At 44.7% G+C, this 27884-nt stretch overlaps 2 protein-coding genes and 1 pseudogene across 3 annotated transcripts; 1 reads left to right on the forward strand and 2 right to left on the reverse strand.

The window, feature by feature from the left end:
* The window catches only part of LOC123450183, a 32313-nt pseudogene extending 17938 nt beyond the window's left edge, over positions 1–14375 (reverse strand).
* Positions 14376–14573: 198 nt separating this feature from the next.
* On the forward strand, positions 14574–23141 carry LOC123447252. The gene is made up of 9 exons (XM_045123840.1): positions 14574–14658; positions 14973–15149; positions 15234–15308; positions 15630–16139; positions 16547–16912; positions 21130–21221; positions 21314–21357; positions 21439–21500; positions 22668–23141. Exons 2-9 carry the CDS (start codon positions 14985–14987, stop codon positions 22986–22988), a joined length of 1635 nt encoding a protein of 544 aa, XP_044979775.1. The 5' UTR covers positions 14574–14658; positions 14973–14984; the 3' UTR covers positions 22989–23141.
* A 392-nt stretch (positions 23142–23533) lies between these two features.
* On the reverse strand, positions 23534–27864 carry LOC123447250 (lysine--tRNA ligase-like). 2 transcript variants are annotated; one of them, XM_045123839.1, is made up of 16 exons: positions 27625–27864; positions 27450–27516; positions 27263–27334; positions 27017–27182; positions 26838–26931; positions 26609–26694; positions 26311–26426; positions 26130–26210; positions 25665–25790; positions 25289–25571; positions 24951–25047; positions 24705–24861; positions 24282–24425; positions 24117–24185; positions 23879–24022; positions 23534–23776 (listed from the first exon to the last, which is right to left on the reverse strand). In XM_045123839.1, exons 2-16 carry the CDS (start codon positions 27483–27485, stop codon positions 23732–23734), a joined length of 1716 nt encoding a protein of 571 aa, XP_044979774.1. In that variant the 5' UTR covers positions 27486–27516; positions 27625–27864; the 3' UTR covers positions 23534–23731. The 2 variants fall into 2 exon arrangements, with proteins under 2 accessions (XP_044979774.1, XP_044979773.1); XM_045123838.1 differs by having other exon boundaries at positions 27450–27519.
* Between the last annotated feature and the right edge of the window lie 20 nt (positions 27865–27884).

Raw genomic sequence — 27884 nt, forward strand, 5'->3', positions numbered from 1 at the left:
AGCCAAAGAAGCGATAAATATCAACATGAAAACATGATGCAAAATGGACGTATCAGACGCCGGTCCCGTGGAGCGACGTCCACCTCCCGAACAACTGGCATCTCTCCGCCGACCGGGTCCCGATCCCGTCGGTGCCGACGAGCGACCGTGCGCGCCGCGACGAGATCGAGCGCCGCCGCCGCCTCCTCCCCGTCGACCTCTATTACGACCATCAACACTTGATGCTCTTTTCGGAGTTCTGACTCTGCGACTTTCAGCATCGCGAATAATCGCCGGGTGACTTGTTCATCCCTTGCATGTTATAGTTCAACACAAAGCTCTTATAGCTAGCTGGCAGTGATTGAAGAATTCTGTCAGTGATAGCCTCTTGCGGGAGTTCAATCCCCAGCTCAGCTAGACGGTTTGAGTACCCAGACATTTTGAGCACATGTTCACTGACAAACAAATTCTCCTCCATCTTGCAAGCATATAATTTATCGAAGGTCTCATACCTCTCGATCCGGGCGTTCTTCTGAAAGATAAACTTCAACTCCTCGAACATCTCAAATGCTCCATGATGCTCAAAGCAACGTTGAAGTCCCGGCTCTAAGCCATACAAGACTGCACATTGAACTACTACCAGGCATTCTTAACATCTTGGTCAGCCGTAGCGGGTGGTTCATCTCCTAGCGCAGCATTAAGGACATAATCCTTCTTCCCAGCTTGCACGAGCAACTTAAGATTACGAGCCCAGTCTACAAAGTTGCTTCCATCATCTTTCAACTTAGCTTTCTCTAGGAATGTATTAAAATTCAGGAGGACTCTTGCGTGAGCCAATGATCTACAACACAAATATTGTAAAGTGGACTTAAACTATGTTTAAGATAATTAGAGTTTAACTAATAAAATTACTGATAAACTCCCACAAAAAAAGTACATCTCTCTAGTCATTTGAGTGGTACACTATCCAAATTCACTAACTCAAGTCCGATCATCACTTGAGTTGAGAATAGTTACGCAAAAACCACAATGGAGATGTGCAAAATGCTATTTAACCTCTCTCTAAGGACCGCCTCAGTCAAAACCAATTCAACTAAAGTTGAAGAAATCGACACCCGCCACTCATCTTTATGCAACGAGGTTACATATGTTAGTCGATGAAACCAGTCTCTCGTAAGCGTACGAGTAATATCGGTCCGGGCAGCTTCAATCCAACAATACCGCCGAATCGAGAAAAGACTAAGGAGGGCAGCAAATCGAACATCAACGTCCACACAACCTTTTGTGTTCTACTTGAGATAACATCTACGCATGAACCTAGCTCATGATGCCACTGTTGGGGAACGTTGCATGGGAAACAAAAAAATTCCTACGCACACGAAGACCTATCATGGTGATGTCCATCTACGAGAGGAGATTAGATCTACATACCCTTCTAGATCGCTATGCGGGAAGCGTTAAGAAACGCGGTTGATGTAGTGGTACAGCTTCGTGATTCAAATCACCGTCGTCCCACGATCCGTCCCACGAACGGTTCTGATCTAGCGCCAAACGGACGACACCTCTGCGTTCAGCACACGTACAACTCGATGACGATCTCGGCCTTCTTGATCCGGCAATCAAGACGGAGAAGTAGATGAGTTCTCCGGCAGCGTGACGGAGCTTTGGTGGTGGTGATGATCTACTCCTGCAAGGCTCCGCCCGAGCTCCGCAGAAATCCGATCTAGAGGTAAAACTATGTGGAATAGGCTAGAGTTGCACGTGGCAAAGTTGTGTCTCAAAAAGCCCTAAACCACCAATATATATAGGAGGAGGGGAGGGCTAGCCTTGGGGCACAAGGACCCCAAGGGTGCGCCTGCGGAAGGGGTGGTGGAGGACTCCTCCTCCAATTCGGTTTGGGAAGGAGGAGTCCTCCTCTTCCTTCCCACCTCCCTCCTTTCCTTTTTTTTCTTCTTTCCTTTGGTATTTTTGCTTGTGGCGCCATAGCCCTCTTGGGCTGACTCCACCAGCCCACTAAGGACTTGGTGCGCCACCCTAAGGCCATGGGCTCACTCCCGGGTGGGTGGGCCCGTCCCGGTAAACACCCGGAACTCATTCTTCACTCCCGGTACACTGCCGGTAATACCTGAAACTTTCTGGTGACCAAATGAAACCATCCTATATATCAATCTTCATTTCCGGACCATTCCGGAAACCCTCGTGACGTCCGTGATCTCATCCGGGACTCCTAAAAACATTCGGTAACCACACATATAACTCAACTATACTAAAACATCATCGAACCTTAAGTGTGCAGATCCTGCGGGTTCGAGAACTATGTAGACATGACCCGAGACACTTCTCGGTAAATATCCAATAGCGGGACCTGGATTCCCATATTGGATCCTACATATTCTCCGAAGGTCTTATCGGTTGAACCTCAGTGCCAAGGATTCATATAATCCCGTATGTCATTCCCTTTTTCCTTCGGTATGTTACTTGCCCGAGATTCGATCGTCGGTATCCGCATACCTATTTCAATCTCGCTACCGACAAGTCTCTTTGCTTGTTCTGTAATATAAGATCCCGTGACTTACACTTAGTCATATTGCTTGCAAGGCTTGTGTGTGACGTTGTATTACCGAGTGGGCCCCGAGATACCTCTCCGTCACACGGAGTGACAAATCCCAGTCTTGATCCATACTAACTCAACGGACACCTTAGGAGATACCTGTAGAGCACCTTTATAGTCACCCAGTTACGTTGCGACGTTTGATACACACAAGGTATTCCTCCGGTGCGAGTGAGTTATATGATCTCATGGTCACAGGAATAAATACTTGACAAGTAGAAAACAATAGCAACAAAATGACACGATCAACATGCTACGTTCATAGTTTGGGTCTAATCCATCACATGATTCTCCTAATGATGTGATCTAGTTATCAAGTGACAACACTTGCATATAGTCAGAAAACCTTGACTATCATTGATCAACTGGCTAGCCAACTAGAGGCTTGCTAGGGACATTGTTTTGTCTATGTATCCACACATGTATCTATGTTTTCATTCAATGCAATTATAGCATGGATAATAAACGATTATCTTGTAACAGAAAATATAATAATAACTATTTTATCATTGCCTCTAGGGAATATTTCCAACACCGCCTTCCCCGTCTCCGTCACCACCTCCACCTCCTCGCATGACAGTGCAAGAGGAGGCCCGGCTCATGCAGCGTGTCATGGAGGACTCCATGATCACACATGATGAACGCCAATGACCGGGCCTAGAGGACGCGATGGCCCTCTGTGCGGTCGGCGACGTCTGTTGGGTAACGTAGCATAAATTCAAAATTTTCCTACGCATGTTCAGATCTTCCTATGGAGAGACCAGCAACGAGAGAGGGGTAAGAGCATCTTCATACCTTTGAAGATCGCTAAGCGGAAGCGTTGCTAGAACGCGGTTGATGGAGTCGTACTCGCAGCGATTCCGATCTAGTGCCGAACAACGGCACCTCCGCGTTCAACACACGTGCAGCCCGGTGACATCTCCCGCACCTTGATCCAGCAAGGAGGAGGGAGAGGTTGGGGAAGAAGACCAGCAACACGACGGCGTGGTGTTGGTGGAGAGACGAGGTCTCCCGGCAGGGCTTCGCCAAGCGCCGACAGAGAGGAGGAGGAAGAAGTGCAGGGCTGCGCCGAGGGAGAGGGAAAACCGTGTCCTCCAAAGGCCAAAAGTGCCCACTATATATAGGGGAAGGGGAGAGGGGGTGCCACCCCTAGGGTTCGCACCCTAGGGGGTGCGGCAGCCCTCCCAGATGGGGAAGTGGCGGCCAGATGGGGAGGAGGGGGTGGCGCACCCCTCTGGTGGGCCTAAGGCCCACCTAAGTTAGGGTTCCCCCCCTTTCCCCCTTTTTCTGGTGCACATGGGCTGGGTGGGGAGCGCACCAGCCCACTTAGGGGCTGGTTCCCTTCCCCACTTAGCCCATCTAGCCTCCCGGGGTCGTCACCCCCCTTCGGTGGTCCCGGTACGTTACCGGTGATGCCCGAAACACTTTCGGTGTCCGAAACCATCCGTCCTATATATCAATCTTTACCTCCGGACCATTCCGGAGCTCCTCGTGACGTCCGGGATCTCATCCGGGACTCTGAACAACTTTCGATAACCTCGTATAACAATTCCCTATAACCCTAGCGTCATCGAACCTTAAGTGTGTAGACCCTACGGGTTCGGGAGACAGGCAGACATGACCGAGACACCTCTCTGGCCAATAACCATCAACGGGGTCTGGATACCCATGGTGGCTCCCACTAGCTCCACGATGATCTCATCAGATGAACCACGATGTCAAGGATTCAATCAATCCCGTATACGATTCCCTTTGTCTGTCGGTATAGAACTTGCCCGAGATTCGATCGTCGGTATACCTATACCTTGTTCAATCTCGTTACCGGTAAGTCTCTTTACTCGTTCCGTAGCACGTCATCGTGTGACTAACTCCTTAGTCACATTGAGCTCATGATGATGTTCTACCGAGTGGGCCCAGAGATACCTCTCCGTCACACGGAGTGACAAATCCCGATCTCGATTCGTGCCAACCCAACAGACACTTTCGGAGGTACCCGTAGTGCACCTTTATAGTCACCCAGTTACGTTGTGACGTTTGATACACCCAAAGCACTCCTACGGTATCCGGGAGTTGCACAATCTCACGGTCGAAGGAAAAGATACTTGACATTAGAAAAGCATTAGCATACGAACAATACGATCTAGTGCTAGGCTTAGGATTGGGTCTTGTCCACCACATCATTCTCCCAATGATGTGATCCCGTTATCAATGACATCTAATGTCCATGATCAGGAAACCATGATCATCTATTGACCAACGAGCTAGCCAACTAGAGGCTTGCTAGGGACACATTGTGATCTATTCATTCACACATGTATTACTGTTTCCTGTTAATACAATTATAGCATGAACGATAGACGATTATCATGAACAAGGAAATATGATAATAACCATTTTATTATTGCCTATAGGGCATATTTCCAACAGTCTCCCACTTGCACTAGAGTCAATAATCTAGTTACATTGTGATGTATCGAACGCCCATAGCATTATGGTGTTGATCATGTTTTGCTCGTGGAAGAGGTTTAGTCAACGGGTCTGCAATATTCAGATCCGTCTGTACTTTACAAATATCTATCACTCCACTCTGGACATGGTCCTGGATGGAGTTGTAGCGGCGCTTGATGTGCTTCGTCTTCCGGCTCTTTGGCTATGGCAATGGCTCCAGTGTTATCACAGAAGAGTGTCATAGGACCCGACGCGCTTGGAACCACTCCAAGGTCGGTGATGAGCTCCTTCATCCAAATTCCTTCATGAGCCGCTTCTGAAGCAGCTATGTACTCCGCTTCACATGTAGATGCTGCCACGACTTCTTGCTTGCTGCTGCACCAGCTCACTGCCCCACCATTCAACACATATACGTATCCGGTTTGTGACTTAGAGTCATCCGGATCTGTGTCGAAGCTAGCGTCGACGTAACCCTTTACGACCAGCTCTTCGTCACCTCCATAAACGAGAAACATTTCCTTAGTCCTTTTCAGGTACTTAAGGATATTCTTGACCACTGTCCAGTGTTCCGCACCGGGATTACTTTGGTACCTCCCTACCAAGCTTATGGCAAGGTTTATATCAGGTCTGGTACACAGCATGGCATACATTAGAGAGCCCACGGCTGAAGCGTAGGGGACAGAACTCATCTTCTCTCTATCTGCTGCCGTGGTCGGCGACTGAGTCTTACTCAATCTCATACCTTGCAAAACTGGCAAGAACCCTTTCTTTGAGTTTTCCATATTGAACTTCTTCAATATCTTGTCAAGGTATGTACTTTGCGAAAGACCTATGAGGCGTCTCGATCTATCTCTATAGATCTTGATGCCTAATATGTATGCAGCTTCTCCAAGGTCCTTCATTGAAAAACTCTTGTTCAAATAGGCCTTTATGCTCTCCAACATCTCTATATCATTCCCCATCAATAATATGTCATCCACATATAGTACGAGGAAAGCTACAGAGCTCCCACTCACTTTCTTGTACAGACAGGCTTCTCCGTAAACCTGTATGAACCCAAACGCTTTAATCACCTCATTAAAGCGAATGTTCCAACTCCGAGATGCTTGCACCATCCCATAGATGGAGCGCTGGAGCTTGCATACTTTGTTAGCACCCTTAGGGTCGACAAAACCTTCTGGTTGCATCATATACAACTCTTCCTTAAGGTTCCCGTTAAGGAACGCTGTTTTGACGTCCATTTGCCAAATTTCATAATCATAAAAGGAGGCAATTGCTAACATGATTCGGAATGATTTTAGCTTCGCTACGGGAGAGAAAGTCTCATCGTAGTCAACTCCTTGAATTTGTCGAAAACCCTTTGCGACAAGTCGAGCTTTGTAAACGGTTACATTACCGTCTGCATCAGTCTTCTTCTTGAAGATCCATTTATTTTCTATGGCTCGCCGGTCATCGGGCAAGTCCACCAAAGTCCATACTTTGTTCTCATACATGGATCCTATCTCGGATTTCATGACCTCAAGCCATTTGTTGGAATCCGGGCCCGCCATCACTTCTTCATAGTTCGAAGGTTCACCGTTGTCCAACAACATGATTTCCATCACAGGGTTGCCGTACCACTCTGGTGCGGAACGTACCCTTGTGGACCTTCGCGGTTCAGTAGTAACTTGATCCGAAGCTTCATGATCATCATCATTAACTTCCTCTTCAGTCGGTGTAGGCACCACAGGAACAACTTCTTGCGCTGCGCTACTTTCCTGTTCGAGAGGGGGTGTAATTACCTCATCAAGTTCTACCTTCCTCCCACTTACTTCTTTTGATAGAAACTCTTTCTCTAGACAGGATCCGTTCTTGGCAACAAAGGTTTTACCTTCGGATCTAAGATAGAAGGTATACCCAATAGTTTCCTTAGGGTATCCTATGAATACGCATTTCTCCGCTTTGGGTTCGAGCTTTTCTGGTTGAAGTTTCTTCACGTAAGCATCGCAGCCCCAAACTTTAAGAAACGACAACTTAGGTTTCTTGCCAAACCACAGTTCATACGGTGTCGTCTCAACGGATTTAGATGGTGCCCTATTTAAAGTGAATGCTGCAGTTTCTAATGCGTATCCCCAAAATGATAGCGGTAAGTCGGTGAGAGACATCATAGATCGTACCATATCTAATAAAGTGCGATTACGACGTTCAGACACTCCGTTGCGCTGCGGTGTGCCAGGCGGCGTCAGTTGTGAAACGATTCCACACTTAGGTGTGTGCCAAACTCGTGACTCAAATATTCTCCTCCACGATCAGATCGTAGACATTTAATTTTTCTGTCACGTTGATTCTCAACCTCACTCTGAAATTCCGTGAACTTTTCAAACGTCTCAGATTTGTGCTTCACCAAGTAGATATACCCATACCTACTCAAATCATCGGTGAGAGTGAGAACATAACGATAACCACCGCGAGCTTCAACGTTCATTGGACCACACACATCAGTATGTATTATTTCCAATAAGTCGGTGGCTCTCTCCATTATTCCTGAGAATGGAGTCTTAGTCATCTTGCCCATGAGGCACGGTTCGCATGTGTCAAATGATTCAAAGTCAAGAGACTCTAGCAGTCCATCAGTATGGAGCTTCTTCATGCGCTTAACGCCGATGTGACCAAGGCGGCAGTGCCACAAGTATGTGGGACTATCATTATCAACTTTGCATCTTTTGGTACTCACACTATGAATATGTGTAACATCACGATCGAGATTCATCAAGAATAAACCATTCACCAGCGGAGCATGACCATAAAACATATCACTCATATAAATAGAACAACCATTATTCTCTGACTTAAATGAGTAGCCGTCTCGCATTAAGCAAGACCCTGATACAATGTTCATGCTTAAAGCTGGTACTAAATAACAATTATTAAGGTTTAAAACTAATCCGGACGATAGATGTAGAGGTAGCGTGCCGACGGCGATCACATCGACCTTTGAACCATTCCCGACGCGCATCGTCACCTCGTCCTTGGCCAGTCTCCGCTTATTCCGCAGTTCCTGCTTTGAGTTGCAAATGTGAGCAACAGCACCGGTATCAAATACCCAGGAGCTACTACGAGCGCGGGTAAGGTACACATCAATAACATGTATATCACATATACCTTTAACGTTGCCGGCCTTCTTGTCCGCTAAGTATTTGGGGCAGTTCCGCTTCCAGTGACCTTTTCCCTTGCAGTAGAAGCACTCAGTCTCAGGCTTGGGTCCGTTCTTTTTCTTCTTCCCGGCATCTGGCTTACCGGGCGCGGCAACAGCTTTGCCGTATTTCTTGAAGTTCTTCTTACCCCTGCCTTTCTTGAAACTAGTGGTCTTGTTGACCATCAACACTTGATGCTCCTTCTTGATTTCTACTTCTGCAGACTTGAGCATCGAGTACAACTCGGGAATGGTTTTCTCCATCCCTTGCATGTTGTAGTTAAGCACAAAGCCTTTGTAGCTTGGTGGGAGAGACTGGAGGATTCTGTCAATGATAGCATCATCCGGAAGTTCGACTCCAAGTGAAGTCAGACGACCGTGTAACCCAGACATTTTGAGTATGTGCTCACTGACAGAACTGTTCTCCTCCATCTTACAGCTGAAGAACTTGTCGGAGACTTCATATCTCTCGACACGGGCATGAGCTTGAAAAACTAGCTTCAGCTCTTGGAACATCTCATATGCCCCGTGTTGCTCAAAACGTCTTTGGAGCCCCGTTTCTAAACTGTATAACATGCCACACCTGACCAGAGAGTAGTCATCACTCCGCGCTTGCCAGACATTTAGAACGTCCTGGGCTGCTGCGGGAGCGGGAGGGTCACCTAGCGGCGCATTAAGGACATAAGCCTTTTTAGCTGCTTCAAGGATGAGCTTCAGGTTGCGAACCCAGTCCGCATAGTTGCTACCATCATCTTTCAGCTTGTTTTTCTCTAGGAATGCGTTGAAGTTGAGGTTGACGTTGGACATCTACAATATTTATAAAGACAACTTTTAGACTAAGTTCATGACAATTAAGTTCATTTAATCAAATTAAGTATGAACTCCCACTTAAATCGACATCCCTCTAGTCATCTAAGTGATACATGATCCATGTTGACTAACCCGTGTCCGATCATCACGTGAGACGGACTAGTCACCATGGTGAGCAACTTCATGCTGATCGTATTCAACCATACGACTCATGTTCGACCTTTCGGTCTCTTGTATTCGAGGTCATGTCTGTACATGCTAAGCTCGTCGAGTCAACATAAGTGTTTTGCGTGTGTAAATCTGGTTTACACCCGTTGTATGCGAACGTTAGAATCTATCACACCCGATCATCACGTGGTGCTTCGAGACAACGAACCTTCGCAACGGTGCACACTTAGGGGAATACGTTCTCGAAATTTTAAGAGGGATCATCTTATTATTCTACCGTCGTTTTAAGCAATAAGATGTAATACATGATAAACATCACAATGCAATCATATAGTGACATGATATGGCCATTATCATCTTTGCTCTTTCGATCTCCATCTTCAGGCATCGCATGATCATCATCGTCACCGGCGTGACACCATGATCTCCATCATCATGATATCCATCATCGTGTCTCCGTGAAGTCGTCACGCCAACTACTACTATCACTACTACTATAGCTAACCGTTAGCAATGAAGTAAAAGTAGTAAGCACATGGCGTTGCATCTCATACAATAAATTAAGACAACTCCTATGGCTCCTGCCGGTTGTATACTCATCGACATGCAAGTCGTGAAACCTATTACAATAACATGATTATCTCATACATCATACATGCAACATCACAACTTTGGTCATATCACATCACATGTCAAACCCTGCAAAAACAAGTTAGACGTCCTCTAATTGTTGTTGCAAGTTTTACGTGGTTGATTTGGGTTTCTAGCAAGAACGCCTTCTTACCTACGTGACAGCCACAATGATGATATGCCAAAGCTATTTACCCTTCATAAGGACCCTTTTCATCAAATCCAATCCGACTAGAGTAGGAGAGACAGACACCCGCTAGCCACCTTTATGCACGATGTGCATGTCTGTCGGTGGAACCAGTCTCACGTAAGCGTACGTGTAAGGTTGGTCCAGGCCGCTTCATCCCACAATACCGCCGGGAAAGAATAAGACTAGTAACGGCAAGCAAATTGACAAACCATCGCCCACAACTTTTATGTTCTACTCATGCATAGAATCTACGCATAGAAAACCTGGCTCGGATGCCACTCTTGGGTAACATAGCATAAATTCAAAATTTTCCTACGCATGTTCAGATCTTCCTATGGAGAGACCAGCAACGAGAGAGGGGTAAGAGCATCTTCATACCTTTGAAGATCGCTAAGCGGAAGCGTTGCTAGAACGCGGTTGATGGAGTCGTACTCGCAGCGATTCCGATCTAGTGCCGAACAACGGCACCTCCACGTTCAACACACGTGCAGCCCGGTGACGTATCCCGCACCTTGATCCAGCAAGGAAGAGGGAGAGTTTGGGGAAGAAGACCAGCAACACGACGGCGTGGTGTTGGTGGAGAGACGAGGTCTCCCGGCAGGGCTTCGCCAAGCGCCGGCAGAGAGGAGGAGGAAGAAGTGCAGGGCTGCACCGAGGGAGAGGGAAAACCGTGTCCTCCAAAGGCCAAAAGTGCCCACTATATATAGGGGAAGGGGAGAGGGGGTGCCACCCCTAGGGTTCCCACCCTAGGGGGTGCGGCAGCCCTCCCAGATGGGGAAGTGGCGGCCAGATGGGGAGGAGGGGGTGGCGCACCCCTCTGGTGGGCCTAAGGCCCACCTAAGTTAGGGTTCCCCCCCTTTCCCCCTTTTTCTGGTGCACATGGGCTGGGTGGGGGGCGCACCAGCCCACTTAGGGGCTGGTTCCCTTCCCCACTTAGCCCATCTAGCCTCCCGGGGTCGTCACCCCCCTTCGGTGGTCCCCCGGGACCACCTCCGGTGGTCCCGGTACGTTACCGGTGATGCCCGAAACACTTCCGGTGTCCAAAACCATCCGTCCTATATATCAATCTTTACCTCCGGACCATTCCGGAGCTCCTCGTGATGTCCGGGATCTCATCCGGGACTCCGAACAACTTTCGATAACCTCGTATAACAATTCCCTATAACCCTAGCGTCATCGAACCTTAAGTGTGTAGACCCTACGGGTTCGGGAGACAGGCAGACATGACCGAGACACCTCTCTGGCCAATAACCATCAGCGGGGTCTGGATACCCATGGTGGCTCCCACTAGCTCCACGATGATCTCATCAGATGAACCACGATGTCAAGGATTCAATCAATCCCGTATACGATTCCCTTTGTCTGTCGGTATAGAACTTGCCCGAGATTCGATCGTCGGTATACCTATACCTTGTTCAATCTCGTTACCGGTAAGTCTCTTTACTCGTTCCGTAGCACGTCATCGTGTGACTAACTCCTTAGTCACATTGAGCTCATGATGATGTTCTACCGAGTGGGCCCAGAGATACCTCTCCGTCACACGGAGTGACAAATCCCGATCTCGATTCGTGCCAACCCAACAGACACTTTCGGAGGTACCCGTAGTGCACCTTTATAGTCACCCAGTTACGTTGTGACGTTTGATACACCCAAAGCACTCCTACGGTATCCGGGAGTTGCACAATCTCACGGTCGAAGGAAAAGATACTTAACATTAGAAAAGCATTAGCATACGAACAATACGATCTAGTGCTAGGCTTAGGATTGGGTCTTGTCCACCACATCATTCTCCCAATGATGTGATCCCGTTATCAATGACATCTAATGTCCATGATCAGGAAACCATGATCATCTATTGACCAACGAGCTAGCCAACTAGAGGCTTGCTAGGGACACATTGTGATCTATTCATTCACACATGTATTACTGTTTCCTGTTAATACAATTATAGCATGAACGATAGACGATTATCATGAACAAGGAAATATGATAATAACCATTTTATTATTGCCTCTAGGGCATATTTCCAACAACGTCGCCATCCCCGAGCTGATGGAGGCGGAGGACGTGATGGAGGACGCCTCGGTGGCCGCGTTCCACCCGGATCTGGTGGGCCAGCAGTGGAGCTGGTCGTGCACGGCTCCGGAGATGGCGCACGCAGTGGGGGCGTGAACTGGTGCCCCACGCCGCCGCGGTCACCGGAACTGGATGCCTCGCCACGGGAGGAGGTGGTGCAGGCACCTGCCAGCTTCCAGCCTGCCCCCGCGCACCACGGACCGCTGGCCCACCTCTGGACGCCGCCGGCTTACGTCGACCTCGTCAGCGACGACGACGACACCGGCGGCCACTGAAGACGGCGACATCCACGACATCGACGGGCGTTTTTTTAATGTTAATTATGTCAACGACGGTGAAGCTGGGCCGTTTTGTGGCCGTGACCCTTAATTTTATGTTTTAAGTTTTTTAACTGCGTTTATTTACTTTTTATTTAAGTTTTTCTATTTTTTTAATCACATCCAACACGAACATGATTTGGGATGCGGCCGCGCGGTGGGCGCACACACGACCCAACGGACAGAAGCGGACATGGGCGAACCAATTGCCGCCCCAAACAGACAAAATCCGGCCAAACCGGACGTCTGTTTTGCCCGGATTCTGTCCGTTTAGGTAGAGCGATGGGGTCGTGTCCGAGCCTGTCTTGGGATGCGCTGGTCGTGCGCCCAGCGCGCGGCCGCATCCGTTTGCCCTATCCTATCCGCCAGGGCCTAAAATGCCCATATTTTCGTATCAAAACAAGTTTGCACATCAACCCAATCGAAATTGTCTCTAAATAAAATAGTTTTACAACCAAATCGAAATTGTCTTGAATGAACATAAAATGAACCAATACATCTATTGGTTGCCAATATGATCCCACATGTGCTCAACCAAGTCAATTTGAAGATCCAAATGAGTGTGACAATCACGCAGCTCATGATGGAACTGGACAAAGTGTTGAAACGTGGCCGGTTCTTGGTGCAGGGGCTCAACATTCTCACCTTGATAATCAAATCCTTGGTCGAAGATACTGTCGTCACGCTCGTCCTCGACGATCATGTTGTGCATGATCACACAAATAGTCATCACCTCCCAAAGCTTCCTTTCATCCCATGACAGTGCAGGGTTTTGAACGATACCCCATCGGGATTGAAGCACGTCAAAAGCACGTTCCACATCCTTTCTAGCACTCTCTTGCATTTGGGCAAATCTCTTTCTCTTCTCATCTTGGGGGTTTGAGATTGTCTTCACAAAAGTTGACCACTGAGGATATACACCATCAGCTAGATAGTATCCTTTGTTGTACTGCTGGACGTTGATCTCAAAGTTGACAGGTGGGGAGTGCCCTTCTGCAAGCCTTGCGAAGACCGGAGAACGCTGCAACACGTTAATATCATTGTGAGAACCTGCCATGCCGAAGAAAGAATGACATATCCAAAGATCCTGTGAAGCCACCGCTTCTAATATGACATTGCATGCTTTGACATGCCCCTTGTATTGGCACTGTCAAGCAAATTGATAGTTCTTCCACTCCCAGTGCATACAATCTATGCTGCCAAGCATGCCTGGAAAGCCTCTAGCTGCGTTGGTCGCCAACAATCTCTGTGTATCAGCGGCAGTTGGCTGCCTCAAGTACTAAGGGCCAAACACCCCGATCACAGCCTATGAGAACTTATACATTGACACCAGACATGTTGTCTCACTCGTACGCACATACTCATCCACCAGATCGCGTGGAATTCCATATGCAAGCATGCGGATAGCCGCGGTGCATTTCTGGTAAGAGGAGAATCCTAGCTTGCCAAGGGCATCCGTCTTGCACTCGAAGTATGGGTCATGAGCAACCACTCCCTCTCGGATACGATTGAACACGTGCCTTGCCATACGAAAACGGCGACGGAATTTATCCGGCTTGAAGAGCGGGGTGTTCGCAAAGTAATCGACATAGAGCGGGTAAAGTGTCGAACACCTTACGGTCGTGGTGGCAAAGAGGCCGCGATGATCACCTCGATGCAGGGGTGGTTGGCGGCCGGCTACTGGCCGCTCTGGAGCACTCGTCGGAAGCTACCGTGGTCGCCGTGGTACGTCGCGTGCGGTCGTATCCACTCTGCCGCCGGCTACGACGTCGACGGCCAAACCTCCTCCGATCGACGCCGAAACTACGGTGAAAGCGTGGACGTGGTGACGGCCATATTGAGACGTGGTTTGCTATGGATGACCGGGGGCTGAGGTGGCCGGAGAATAGCGGCGGCGTCGTCGACGGGGCGGGGCAAGGCGGGCGAGGGGGTGGATGCGTTGGAATCGAATGGGAATAATTGTGTCCCCGACATGCGGGCCACGGACGGACAAGGGCGTGCGGCGAGCGCGTCCACACGATGTTCGTTTTCTCCAAACTCGATGCAAGTTTGGACCGGGGATGGGTTGAAAACGAACAAAATCTAGACATTTGTATGTTTGGCTCCGCGCGTTGGGCCGCGGTATTGATCGGCATAAGATGGGGTCGCGAGTTGGCCTTAATTCCCAGCCGTCGCATAGTGTTTCTGCGCGAGACGAGTGGCCGACGTACGCGCCGTCGCCTCCTCCAGATCCGCGGCGAGCCTCCTCGCGAACGAGGTACCATCCCGCCGCACTCGCCACGCGCGCGCCGCTCTTCCTTCTCTCCTCGTTTGACATCCCATCTGTTATGTATGGTTTCTGTGTGTGATGAAGTGTGCCGAATCTTGCCCTAGACTTTTGATGAAATTGCTGGTCGGGCCTTCTTTGATACGTTTACGCTCGACTTAAAAGCTGATTGTAAATCCCTAGATAAACTATAACTGTCGCGTCGTTCTTGATTGATCTAATTCCCGATCTGTAAAACTCTCTGTCACGGTTCTCTAGTAAATCTTGTTTGGCACATAATTTGAGATTACACTTCCTTGTTTCAGGAAAACAAAAGGATGAACTTGAAATTTAAAACACCGCAGAAGAACGAGAAACTTGCTCTGAGCATGGCTAACGTCAATGGTAAAGATGAAGTAATTACAATAAGAAATGATTATCCGGATTACCCTGTCCTTCACTTTGAAGTTACTGAGAGTTGTAGTATGAAAAAGGTTAAGGAGGTATGATAACTATCCATTTGTGTGATATTCCTCTCGCCTTGTTTTTTCTTTCCCAGTGCTGACTCTTGACATTCTCTCTTTCAGCTTATGGTAAAAAGGCATATTGAGATCGCCAAGACCATAGCAAACGACATAATCATCCCAGACCCTGCTCCCCAGGTTTGTGTTGCCTTCGTTTACATAATTTGTTGGATGACTCATTCCATTACATTAGTTGTTGTCATATATGAAGCTTGGTTCGGAACATGTGGATTCACATGCCTGAACCATCTAACTTCCTCCTCCCTCGTTGTTGCTGCCTCATGTTTGGTTTTATCTTTAGCCTACACCAACTTGCTTGGGTTACAAGGTCTTGTTGTTTTCATTGTTGTTGTTCATACATGCACCTCCATAGACCACAAGACATTTTATTTTGTTGTGCTTTTAGTTGGATAATAACTGATGCCTTTCACCTTTTTCAATTGTGACGGACTCATCTAGTGGACGGGTGATACCTTCTTGGAGAAATATGTTGAATTGGAGCCCATCCTTCAAAAGGATAGTGTCCAGTGCTTCCTGAGATTATTCGGGAACTGTGCAGGCCGGGGCATGTCATCAGCTTATACCATCACCGCACAAACCTTAACCTTCATTGTCAGTTTCAATGCCCTGCGATGTGCAAAAGCCGTACTGGAGGGCATGGCACCTGAGCTCTATGGAATGCACGCCAATCCCAACTGCATAAACAAATATGGATACTTCCCGCTCCACGAAGCTGCTGAAAGGTTCTCTCTTGACATGATCAAGCTGCTTTTACGCCATGGTGCATCACCCAATGTGCGCACAGTTGGCAGTCGTGTCATTGAGAATCTACTCCCGCTCCATGTCGCAGTTGAGAATACTTGCCTGCATAAGTATCTGGAGGACAATCTGGAGGACAATCTTTCTCACAGCCATAATCATCTGGATTATATCTACAAGCTTATTCATCTGCTGTGTCTACCTGAAATGGTCTGTTTCACTTCCCTCCCTATACGAAATACTACTTTTGCAGCTTGACGTAAAGAGTAACTATGTTCATACATAGACCCCTGACAAGTTATAATGAAATTAGTGATACTAAGTACTGGGCATCCTTTCATCTCAACTTGTCAGAAGAAGTAAAGTTTTCATTTATTAATCCTTTTGTCTAAATGTGCAGTGTATGTTCTTATAGTAAAGGGTAAAACTTCATCAATAAAATATACAAAAACTATTGCTGTTAATTAATTTTATTTTCTTTGCCTTGGAGATTGTCCCTAATCCATATTTACTTTGATAGGAGGAAACACAGCGATATATAGAAAGATTATTCAACATTACTTGCTTGCACATGAATGCTAAATGGACTTAGATTCTTGTTCCTTGTTGTTTTACAGAAGATCTTCTTGGACACAACTAGACTGCTCGCACAGAAAACAACTAATCTACTTCAAGAGCTCTGGAATTACATTGAGGATGGAAAGATTATCCAGTCTGCTATTCTACTACTGGCTGCTCATGAGCAGATCCGTCGGGACAGTTCTTCCAAGATAAATGGCAGTAGTAAGAAAAATGGGTTTGACATTCTCAGTAGATGTATAATGAGGCTTTCAATTGCCTTGAAATGGGAGAAAGGTTCACATGGAATGGCAAAGGAGCTTGTGGAGGAAAGGAAGACACTTGCTGATTGCGCATGGCTGCTTGTTGATATAATTTCCCATGCCGGTGAAGATCTTTCTGTATATATTCAAGGGCATTCTGCGGTAAGCGTTTTTGGTATATTGAGGCTGCAGTGCTTCAGATGCCTTTTACTTAATATTTGCATTTTTACTATTTTTAGTGCTGTTGTTTAAAAAAATACATGCCCTAGTCTTAGCAAGAAGATAATCTCACCTCAACTGAAAATAAAAAACTGTACCTGCTCCATCTTAGCAAGAAGACAATTCTCACCTCAACTGAAAATAATAATTTATACTTGCTCTGCCTGGGTTTACTGGGGCGGGCGGGCAGGGGGGTGGGGGGGGATGCTAGGACGAAGGCACAATGGAAATTTCTGGCGCTCCACATCCTATTAAAGCGCATGGATGTTTTGCCCCTGTTATTAACGTTAGCGGTTAATGCAAGAGTTGCTCCTGGATGTGCATGCTGCGTATGCATTGGCTACATGCTCCTAATCTTTATGTCCTATGGATTTCTCTCCTCTTAATTATCAAGCCATCATATCTGTGCCTTTAATGCGGACTTAATTACGTGGTCTAGTAGGAACAGACGACCCTAAGCTGCTCGCTGGCCTAATAAACATGGACAGAGGTAGTATTTGACAACTTTGTAATAAGTGTTCATTCTGTTTAATAAATCTATACAGAAATGAACTTGTTATATCTAACACTTCCTCAAGATCATCGGTTATGTCACAACATGTCGAGCCTGGTTGAATTGAGTGGCTATAGCATAGCCAACATGTCTTCTTTCTGTTTGGCGGAGTTTTAACTACATTAGAAACATCACAAGGTTACGCTTCCCAAAAGTGTTGTGCATTCTCAGTAAAAAAGAGAGCTTAAGAGCCCCATTGGGTTGAGAAGCTAGAGGCTTTTTACCTAATGCTTGGTCCTTGGTCCATGGGCTTAGCCCATACCAGGAGCCTTCCTAGGTTTGCTCCAATAACAGTCCTCATCCTTAAGATAGATTAGATATAATCTTGTCTGGTTGATCTGAGATAGGGTTGGATTAGTTGGGCTAGCTGGTAAGAAAGATTCCGGGGGAAACTCAACCTTCACAAAGAGTGCCCTAGGTAATAGAAAGATTCCGGGGGAAAGTCAACCTTCACAAAGAGTGCCCTAGGTAATAGAAAGATTCCGGGGGAAAGTCAACCTTCACAAAGAGTGCCCTAGGTAATAGAAAGATTCTGGGGGAAACTCAACCTTCACAAAGAGTGCCCTAGGTAATTGATCTGAGATAGGGTTGGATTAGTTATGTGAGAGGGGCTAGCTGGGAAGAAAGATTCCGGGGAACTCAACCTTCACAAAGAATGCCCTAGGTAATTGATATTGTTTATTATTTACTGTTATGAGTTTTAGTATCTGAATTCCAGAGTTGGTGTATTCTACCTGAAAGCCAAGTTTCAAACAATAATAAGATTGCAACACAATTATATTATGTAGAGGTTTTCTTTGGTGTAATATGGAGGATGGAACTGTCATATATCGTTGAACCTTGCATTTTATTTTACGCCAATTTTGCTTATATCCTTGTGCTGCATTGTCTTGAGAGTTGCCTTGCTTAAACCAATTAACTTCTCTTGCAGCAATTATCTATCTCAAAATTATCACTGAACTACTACTTTTTTGAGCCCTTATCCCAGATTTGTACTTATTGTGCTAATGTTATCATAAAGCTGCACATTTTACCAGCTGGACAACTATGAAAAAGATGTCGTATACATGTGATGTGACTCTGCTGACCTCGGAGTGGTTGATCTGTTGGCCTATCATTGCAGCTCATACTAAAAAAAGTGTAGTTTCCTGATATTATGTGTGAGAATGTGTAGTTTGTGAATATTTTTCAGAAAGCGTATTTCTTTTCTCTTGCTTGATGCTATATATATATATATATATATCAATTTAACATGTTCTCTAATATTTTTATCACTAAATTCTGTTCTTATTAATTGAAAGAATCTCAAACCCAAGATGCTACTTAGATTCAGAAAATCTCCATCCACTTCACATTGGTTTGTTGTTTGAATAGCTGATTCTTGCTCTAGTGTTTAGCCTGTCATATAATGCAATGAGATACAAACCCCTCTTATTTCCAACACTTGGGAAAGGTGATGGCAGAGATAACGAAACGAGCAAATAATTGATGGGAGTAAAGCGGTTGTAATAGTCGTTCTAATGAAATGTTCTATGTCAAAAGTATTAGTAACAACCAGCCTGTTATTAGTTATCCATATACTCATCCACGTCAGCTCCCCTGTCTGGCTACTTCTTTCCTTCTATCTTCAATCACCGAACAGACAAACAAACTGGTAGAACACCTTTTGTGCTTTATCTTCTAAGACCTTGATATTATTACACTGCGAAGGAGATTGCTATACGAGTTCATGATAGATACAATTATTGATGATTTCTGCATTGAATTCACTCACTACAACTAGTGTGTTTTTGACCATGTAACAGCATCGCTCGATAAGCTCATGTACAGGATCAAGGATGAGACCAGATGTTGGGCAAGAGCCGGGGCCAAAGGGCTCAGGGTAGTCTTGCCCACATCATGGGATGTTCACCAATCCTCATGTAACACTGCTGTACTAGCCTCTTAGGAGGATGTATCCCCCCCCCCCTTTCTTTTCAATACAATGAAACGCAAAGGTTTTTTGCGTTTTCTTGAAAAAGTTCCGTTTCCAGTACCATATGCATTTTTGTCATGGAATTGCAAATCTTACAATGAATACTAAATACATGCATAAATACTGAAAACATTGGTGACAGAAACACTCCATATTAATATTATCTGACATGAGTATAGTGTTAAATGCCAATTTTGTTTGTTCTTGGCTTCACTTATCTCTATTTTCTGGTTTTGTCACTAGCTTGTACTATTTTTACTTTTTTAGCAGTAAAATTGCCCATAACATCAATTGTTTGGTTAATGCTGTTGCATGGTGCATTGATACAGAAACATGTTTGTTTATTTTCTGGACACATGGCAGATAAATTACTCCCTCCATCCATATATATAAAGGGCCTAATGCGTTTTTTGAGATTAGTTTTGACTATGGATAAGATTAATATTACATGAGATGTATAATGTGAAAATTATATCATTGGAAGCTCCTTTCATGTATGAATTTGACGGTATCCTTTGTGTAACTTGCATGTCATATATTATTGCTCCAACATGTGGTCAAAGTGAGCCTTGAAAATAGCATTAGGCCCTATATGCATGGATAGAGGGAGTAGCAAAAATGAGAACCTCCATATTTTTATGGTGGCAGCTGTTTGGCATGATTCCCAGCTCAAAAAATTCTAGGTGCTGGAGCTGGGGGGTATATTAAGGGCGTTGACATGAGCCTTTTGTATTCTTGTTAGACTGGGAATTTATGCTTAATGTAGTTTATTTAGCCTACAAACTCCAGGTCCTCCAGGAAACAGGGAGTTGGAGGACAATTCAATGTAGTTCAACAAACACTAGGTGTATGCAATTCATGACTAACCTCTTTAAGTTTTTCTGAACTTCATTTGGATCATATAACCTGAAAAAGCCTGAAGAAATTGACACCTTTCTCTTTGGGAAACCAAACCAAAACAATTAAAATGATTTGAAATTGTTGGAATTTGAATAACTATGACGTGTAGTTAAATATACAGAGGTGTGATGCAATTCTTGACTCGTACCTTAGAAGTGTCTGGATCATAATGTGTAGTTAAGTGCACATAACTTGTGGAAGCTAACAGATTTTGCTTTAAGATAGACAAGATACATTAATCTAGATGAATCTGAATATGTATGTTATGTAGTTTATATAACCTAGTGAATTGAATCCGGTAACTCTTTTGCACACTTTTCTATTGCCTTCCAACTTATATTGCATAATTGCACCTCCAAACAATTCTTGCCATCATGTTGCTGCCTACAATTGGTTATATAATTGGTAGTACCTCTGTCCCCAAATAGATGGCATATACATTCAGTCAAGAAGGCAATGCTTTCTAAGTTTGACCAAGTGTGTGTGTGTGTATAATTACACACACACACACACATATATACACCATTAGATATATTTTCATAATCTATTTATTTAATACTATAGTTGTTGATATTTTCTTCTATATATTTGGTCAAACTCAGAAATAATTGACTTTTTGACTGGATTTATACGCCATGTATATGGGGACAGAGGGGGTACATTGTATATGTAGTAGATCTATGTTAGTGATACCCCATATAAGCCTTATAAAACAGCTTGTATGTCATGTAGGTACCCCATGCGGAGGTCTTTCAGCATGTTTCATCTGTCCTCGAGGACTATGGATTTTGCCCTACTGGAGATCCCATGCATGCTATAAACCTGTACTGCTCTTTGTATTGCTTCACACAATAATTTTCTATGTGAATAAATGGTTATGTTGCTGATACTTTATTTTGTCTTCCACTTCTTGAAGCCGGCCTTATGACTGCAGAAAGTCAAACAGACAGTCAGGCAAAGGTATGTCGGGCTCAAGTGATTCTTCTTACATTTAATAAACTGAGTCTTAATCTCTCCCCCTCTTTTTAAAATGGATAATAGGGCTTACAGATGCAAACATGGCAGTTATGGAATCAGCCAATCTGGATGCTGCAGAGCAAAAGGTAAAGATAATCAAATCTTAGGTTGATCTAGTTTTGGATAGACCGATGGTGTTTGGTAACGAGTAATGATATTGTGGCAGCAAAAAGAAAGAAAGCTATAAGAATATGTGCCCTTTACTTGTTCTTTTTTATTTTATTTCACATCAACTACTTTTAAGAATATGTAAAGATATTTTTTCCCAAGTTGACAAATCCCATGAACGCATTCAGATACATAATAGAATCTTTGTTTTAAGGCACGTTTTCTTGACTTCTGACTGTACTTGTCTTGCCCGAATCTTGAGTCCAGGCCACAACTGTTGGAATGGACAGCCTCTCCCTTATGGCACGGCAGCACACCACACAATACCTTAATACAGATTTTGGTACAGCAGTACCGAGCAGCTTTGCCTACACCTTGTGGCAGCACAAATGGGTTACTAACTAGAGCACAAAGTGATGGGTTTGATGCTGCAAAGCTGGGCTGCTTTGTAGTAGCGATTTCAGCCATATCTATGGAGTACAAGTATTCGAGTGCTTCTAGTGCTTATTAAGTGACCTAAAAGAACATCAAAATTCTAGCCTGAATACCTAGTGTGGGTTCACACACACATGTATAGAAACTAAATTCTAGCTTTGAGTTGCCTCCAAATACATATCACTTATTGCAATGCCACGGCATTCCAAGTATGGTTCATCTCTGCCATCCTAATGTGTTCCTCATCAGTTTTTTTTACCAAAGATAAGGGGTAAATGCAATAAAAGTATGCTTAATTAACTTAACAACATAGCTGTACCGTGTAGGTTCCAAGTAACGTCAACATTGGGATTTCATTAAGGGGGCTTGCACATTATTGTTATTTCCAGCACCTTAGTGTTTTTGAATGATCCGTTGCATCTGAAATTTGTTTGGTGCCTGTGAGAAAGATTCTGATAGAATAAGATGCAGAGGCAATGACAAAAGTATGTTTCACTTGCAATGTTTGTGCCATGCATTTTACTGGGTCAACAGCCTTTTATGTTGTTTAAGCATGCTACTTAATTACTGCACTGCAGTAACATCATTCATATCTAATGAAACACCAATGTTGTGTATTGATCAACATAATACATCTTAAGCGAGAGGTGCTGGCTGGGAGCATGGATGTTTCTATTTTTTTTATGTACCTCTAATGAAATATTTGACAGGCTGTGAGGAAGAAAGTAGGCAGAGGATGGGATCCCACATATACACAGAGAAGTTTTTTCCCATTTTGGAGATCAGTGTTACAAGCTCGGTTTCCTTTGAAGATATATCCAGCCTATGCAAGCTCAGATCGTATGTCTGGGCTAAATAGACAAGTCTGTGTCTCTCCCAGTAACTCAACGGGCAATGGGTCTACTCCTACTCCAAATCATGCACTTGGTCCACTGCAGAGAATCTCGCCACTTACAAGCAATAATCAATCCAGAAGGTGCTTTGTCACTGCTGCTAGTGGTGCATTCAGGCTCTTGAAGGTGTTAAAGTAGAGTAGAAAGGTATGTCAGGAGTTTAGTCTCCCTCTCCCATGTTTTCTAAACATGCACCACGTAAACACATGGGAAGAAAGAATTTTCATGATGCACCTTTAACTAGTAAGATTATCCTTTGGTAGTCCATTAAGGATTTGGTTATTTGCTCGATGGGGTCAGGTATTCTATTATTGTGTCTTTTTCCCCGCTTTTGTCAGTTTGTAGTATGTAGTTAAACATACATAAGTGGTTAGGGAGAATTTCATTTCCTTTTTGTCCACATCATTTTCATTTTCTGTACCAAAGCGGCTCTGATTTTGTCGATTTCCTTCCGTTCAGGTGAACTCTGCAGGAGGCTCAGCTTCTTTGCGATAATCGGGCTCCTCTCTACTGCATCATTTGGACTTGACAGCTGCTGAGCACCACTTTCCCATGTCCCTAAGCAGTATTATCATATGTATATAAGTTTTGTGAGGAGCGGTGAATGGGGCTTTGGATGCACCGGCGCGTTTAAAGAAAGGCACGGGACACAGGCAATGATATTCTACACGGTGGCGAACACATGGGGAAATCTCGCTACCATTAGTGCGATAAACTTCAAGACTTGCGAGTTACCATCAAACACAAATCCACAAATATCAAACACTCCAAGTAACAGTCTTCAAGAAGGATACAACACTCGTGTGAAACCATGTTTCTTAATTATGTGCATGTAATATTGTTGGTTATCCCTCTTCCATTGAAATGGCGGTTTTGGTATACTACCCAAGTAGTTGGGGCTTCATTGTTGGGAATAGAAGAACCTCCTGAAAATCCACAAAAAACCAGTAAGTCGCGCTGGGCAGAGAAATGTTTTTTCATGAAAAAGAAAAGAACTACAAATAGGGGGGTAGGGGTATTGCACAAACCTTGATGTTCTGTGAGTCCGTCAGAAGCATTGCGATCCGATCAATTCCCATCCCCCAACCGCCCGTTGGTGGCAAAGCATACTCGAGAGCAGTGCAGAACGCTTCATCGAGGGCCATCGCTTCATCGTCTCCCGATTGACGACTCTGGGGCGGGCAAGGTTTCACAGAATGGCACGCAGGTTTTCAGAAAACGTGGCTATAGAAATTTAATCTAAAGTTTCGGTTTCTGGTTACATACCCTCAGCTGATCTTCAAACCGTTGTCTTTGCACCAATGGATCATTCAACTCGGTGTAGGCATTGCACACCTATCAGGAGGTTACAGCAACACCAAATTATACTTTACATATTAGGGGGAAAATGTGCGGCATTGGCACATAGTGTTGCAGAATAGCAGAATCTACCTCATGCTTGTTGATGAACAACTCAAATCTTTCTGTCAGTCCTGACTGAGTCCTGTGCCATTTGGCCAGTGGGCTCATTATCTCTGGATGGTTAATGATAAAAGTTGGGTTCACACATGTGGCCTCCAGAAAATGCCCAGTAATCTGATACAGAATAAACTAGATATTATGGGATCTTTAGCTTAATAATTTATCATAAACTATAGTGAACAGAGAAGTCATAAACTGCACAATTAGTAGAACAAGCCAAAAGGAAAGGTTGAGGAATAACAGAGGCCAACTTATTACATCCTTCAAACTAAAGAATATATGTTGAAAAGATGATCACCTTGCCTCCTCATGATGTGGTCATAACTGAAGAGTAATATAAAAACTAACAAGTAATTCTAACAAAGTCTGCCATCCAAGAGATAGGAATGAAACCTTGTCAAGCAACCGTGCTGTTGTTTGAGGTGGCGAGCATTTGATTCCATACTTCTCACACGTTGCCGCGAGATATTGGTTAGCCTCATCGCTTGACAAATCTAATGGAATGTCAAGCCCAGCGACAGATTTCAGTTCGTGCATCATGTCTATCCTTCTACAATAACATAGAAGCACCAAATAACCTAAGTGAGCAAACAACTCAGATAATGTCAAATCATATTTCACAGGTGCACTCATGTCTACCTGTAAGGAGGTGTGAAATCGATCTCTATGGGAGGATTATCAGCTCCGTTCGCATGGTACTTTATCTTAGTACTACCAGTCAGCTCCATCACCATACCTGTCATAGTTACCAAAACTTAGATGCAGAAACATTTCATAACAATTTGACAGACATTTCATACGACGGCTTTTCTTGCCCATCCATGCAATCAAATGAAAAAGATAACTGATTCAAGTGGTCCATGAATGCGTCACTTGGGTAGGACTTGCTAGCCTAAGTGCAACGCCTAACATTCAGCACGGTCTGTCTGGCCTGTAAACATGAGCCAGAATTATGTACTGCTAAAATAAGTACTTACTCGACAAAATGGTTTCAGTAAGCTCCATCAGGTCATTGTAGTCTGCATAAGCCATATAGAATTCACATCCTGTAAATTCAGGACTGTGAGTTAAATCAAACCCTTCATTCCTGAATTGCTTTCCAATCTCATAAACACGGTCCAAGCCACCCACAACCAACTCCTTCAGATGGAGTTCAGGAGCAATTCTCATGTACAGATCCATGTTTAGTTCATTGTGATGTGTTACAAAAGGTTTTGCAGATGCTCCCCCAGGAATCAAGTTCATCATTGGAGTCTCAACCTGGAAAATGACACAAGATGTGAAACCATTTATAACCCAATAAGAGACTTAAAGAAGCACTTCAAAGAGAATAAACAATGATTCAGGACCCACCTCCAAAAAGTTGCGTTCATCAAGGAACTTCCTGATGAAGGAAATGATCTTGGATCGTGTTCTAAAGATATGTCTCACTTGATGGTTTACCATGAGGTCGAGATATCTCTGGCGGTACCGAGTTTCCTATAAATAGATGATAAATCGTTGGAACTAGGAAATTATGATCCAACACTCAAAACTGGTCGACATTTTTTTAACAGACATAAACTCTCAGTGACAAAACACGAACTGTTCAAATAGAACTTTAAAAAGGGCATAAGAAGAACAAGATAATTTAAGCACTGTATGCACCCCAGCAATTGATTATATGAAAGTATTTGTACAATTTCCACCTATTAAAGCATTACTAGGCACTATATCAAGTTCTCAACAAATATGGCTGTATAGGGTGTGGTTGGAACACGTTATCAAATTCTCATCTCAACTGAGTTTTGGCGGTCAGGGAATCATGGGGACACTAACCTGGTCCTTCAAAACATAAGCTTCAGTGTTCCTTCCTATCCCTGGAACCCAACAATCAGCACCTGCCTTTTCTCTTGTTGTCTGTAAAATAACACGACATTTTAACACCTGTGCTTTCTAGGTGTTACTTCTAATACAAATATGTCAAGATCAGGAATATCTGTTCAGCATCCCATCTCACCTTGCCAGCAACAGTAGTGCAACGCCCAGTTCTCTGGTTGGGTAACATATGGAGGCATGGGGAGAGCAATATTAAATTTCTGGCAAATATGCTAAGTTCGCCCCTGCCACTCCTACCTGATATGCATGTAAAAATAAAAGTGTTACCATGCCAGTTAAAAATAGCTGAAAGAAAAGGCATCCTATATAAAGTGTCAATTTCAGGGACTTCTCTAACATTGTTCAGACTTTCAGACACAGAAAAGATATAATCCTCGACGATGAACTGCTAAATTGGACGAGTACACAAGTTTACTAACCTGGGTATCCAACTATACCAACAATATCACCCCGCTTCACAACACTGTGGCATTTGTAGAATTCAGTTTCGGCCACCTCTGAGGAGCTAACAGAGAGATAAGAAACTAGAAATCACTTCATGTATTCTGGTAATGGAGGCAAAGTTATAAAGAAAAGGGTATTCTGATGAAAAAATATGCATCGGATATGCCAATTTCATCATCTTGATCCAAACAGTGCAACTGATACCTGGCCCCAGCCATGACTTGAACCTTCACCCCGTCGCCATAGAGATCATAAAAGAAGAGCTTGGATGAGGAAACTCTCTTGCTCATGACCCTCCCTTTGCAGGCACAAACAAATCATGTCAGGGAGCAGAAAAGTTTGGTGGTGCTAAAACTACAGTTACTTTCACATAGAAACAATACCAGCCAAGCTTTCAGTGACAGTCAGCAAATGTTCGCCAGCACCCAAGTTGCTGTACTTGGCCACATAGTCCGCGACGGAGATCGCGACCTCGAACTTGTGCGGATAGGGGTCGACGCCCGCGCTTCTAAGCGAATCGAGCATCTTCAGCCTGTTTTCATAGTATTGCTGCGGCAAGAAACAGAGTCAGCAAAGCTTTCTATCTGAAAGGATATGTTTTCTTACTGCCGATGGCTTGGAGAACTGACTGTGGGGTCTGTTTCTTCACCGTCCCCAGCAGGACCTTGTTGTTGCCGCAGGATGCCACCCCCAGCTAGATCCTAAGAAGATAAACACCAGTTGTGACCAACCAAAGCTAAAAATTTCGGGGTGCGGTACAAGTACAAGTAAACCAGAAAACAAAAGAGAAAATTCAGGGGGCTAAGATCATGGTACCATGTCGTTCCCCTCCTGTTCCATCAACTGCTCCATCTACCTCACCTCTCTCTCTGTCTGTCTCCAGCTGCTGCATCAACACCAAATGAGAAACAAAGCAGGTCCATAAGAAGAGCAAGAACACCATCCAAGAGAAGAACAGGAGCACAACCCACTCAGAACTTGTTGGACCCACCTGTAGGATGAAGATGAACTCGGTCAAACCACCAGTGATCCTTCCTCTTTGACTTCCTCGGCAGCGACGCCGTTTATATAGGGGCCACGGCAGGTGTGAGCTGATGCACCATTAGACAAAAGGAAGTTTGACGTTCCTTGGACTGGCCCCTGCTTTTCTCTTCTTTAACTTTCCTTGTGAGTGCGAGCTGACTGTACTCCTTATGTTATTCCGTGGTGGTCAAGTTTCAGGGTCTCATACTATATTTGGCATTGGGAGAC

This window comes from Hordeum vulgare, chromosome 4H (assembly GCF_904849725.1).
Source record: "Hordeum vulgare subsp. vulgare chromosome 4H, MorexV3_pseudomolecules_assembly, whole genome shotgun sequence".
NCBI classification, from domain to species: domain Eukaryota; kingdom Viridiplantae; phylum Streptophyta; class Magnoliopsida; order Poales; family Poaceae; genus Hordeum; species Hordeum vulgare.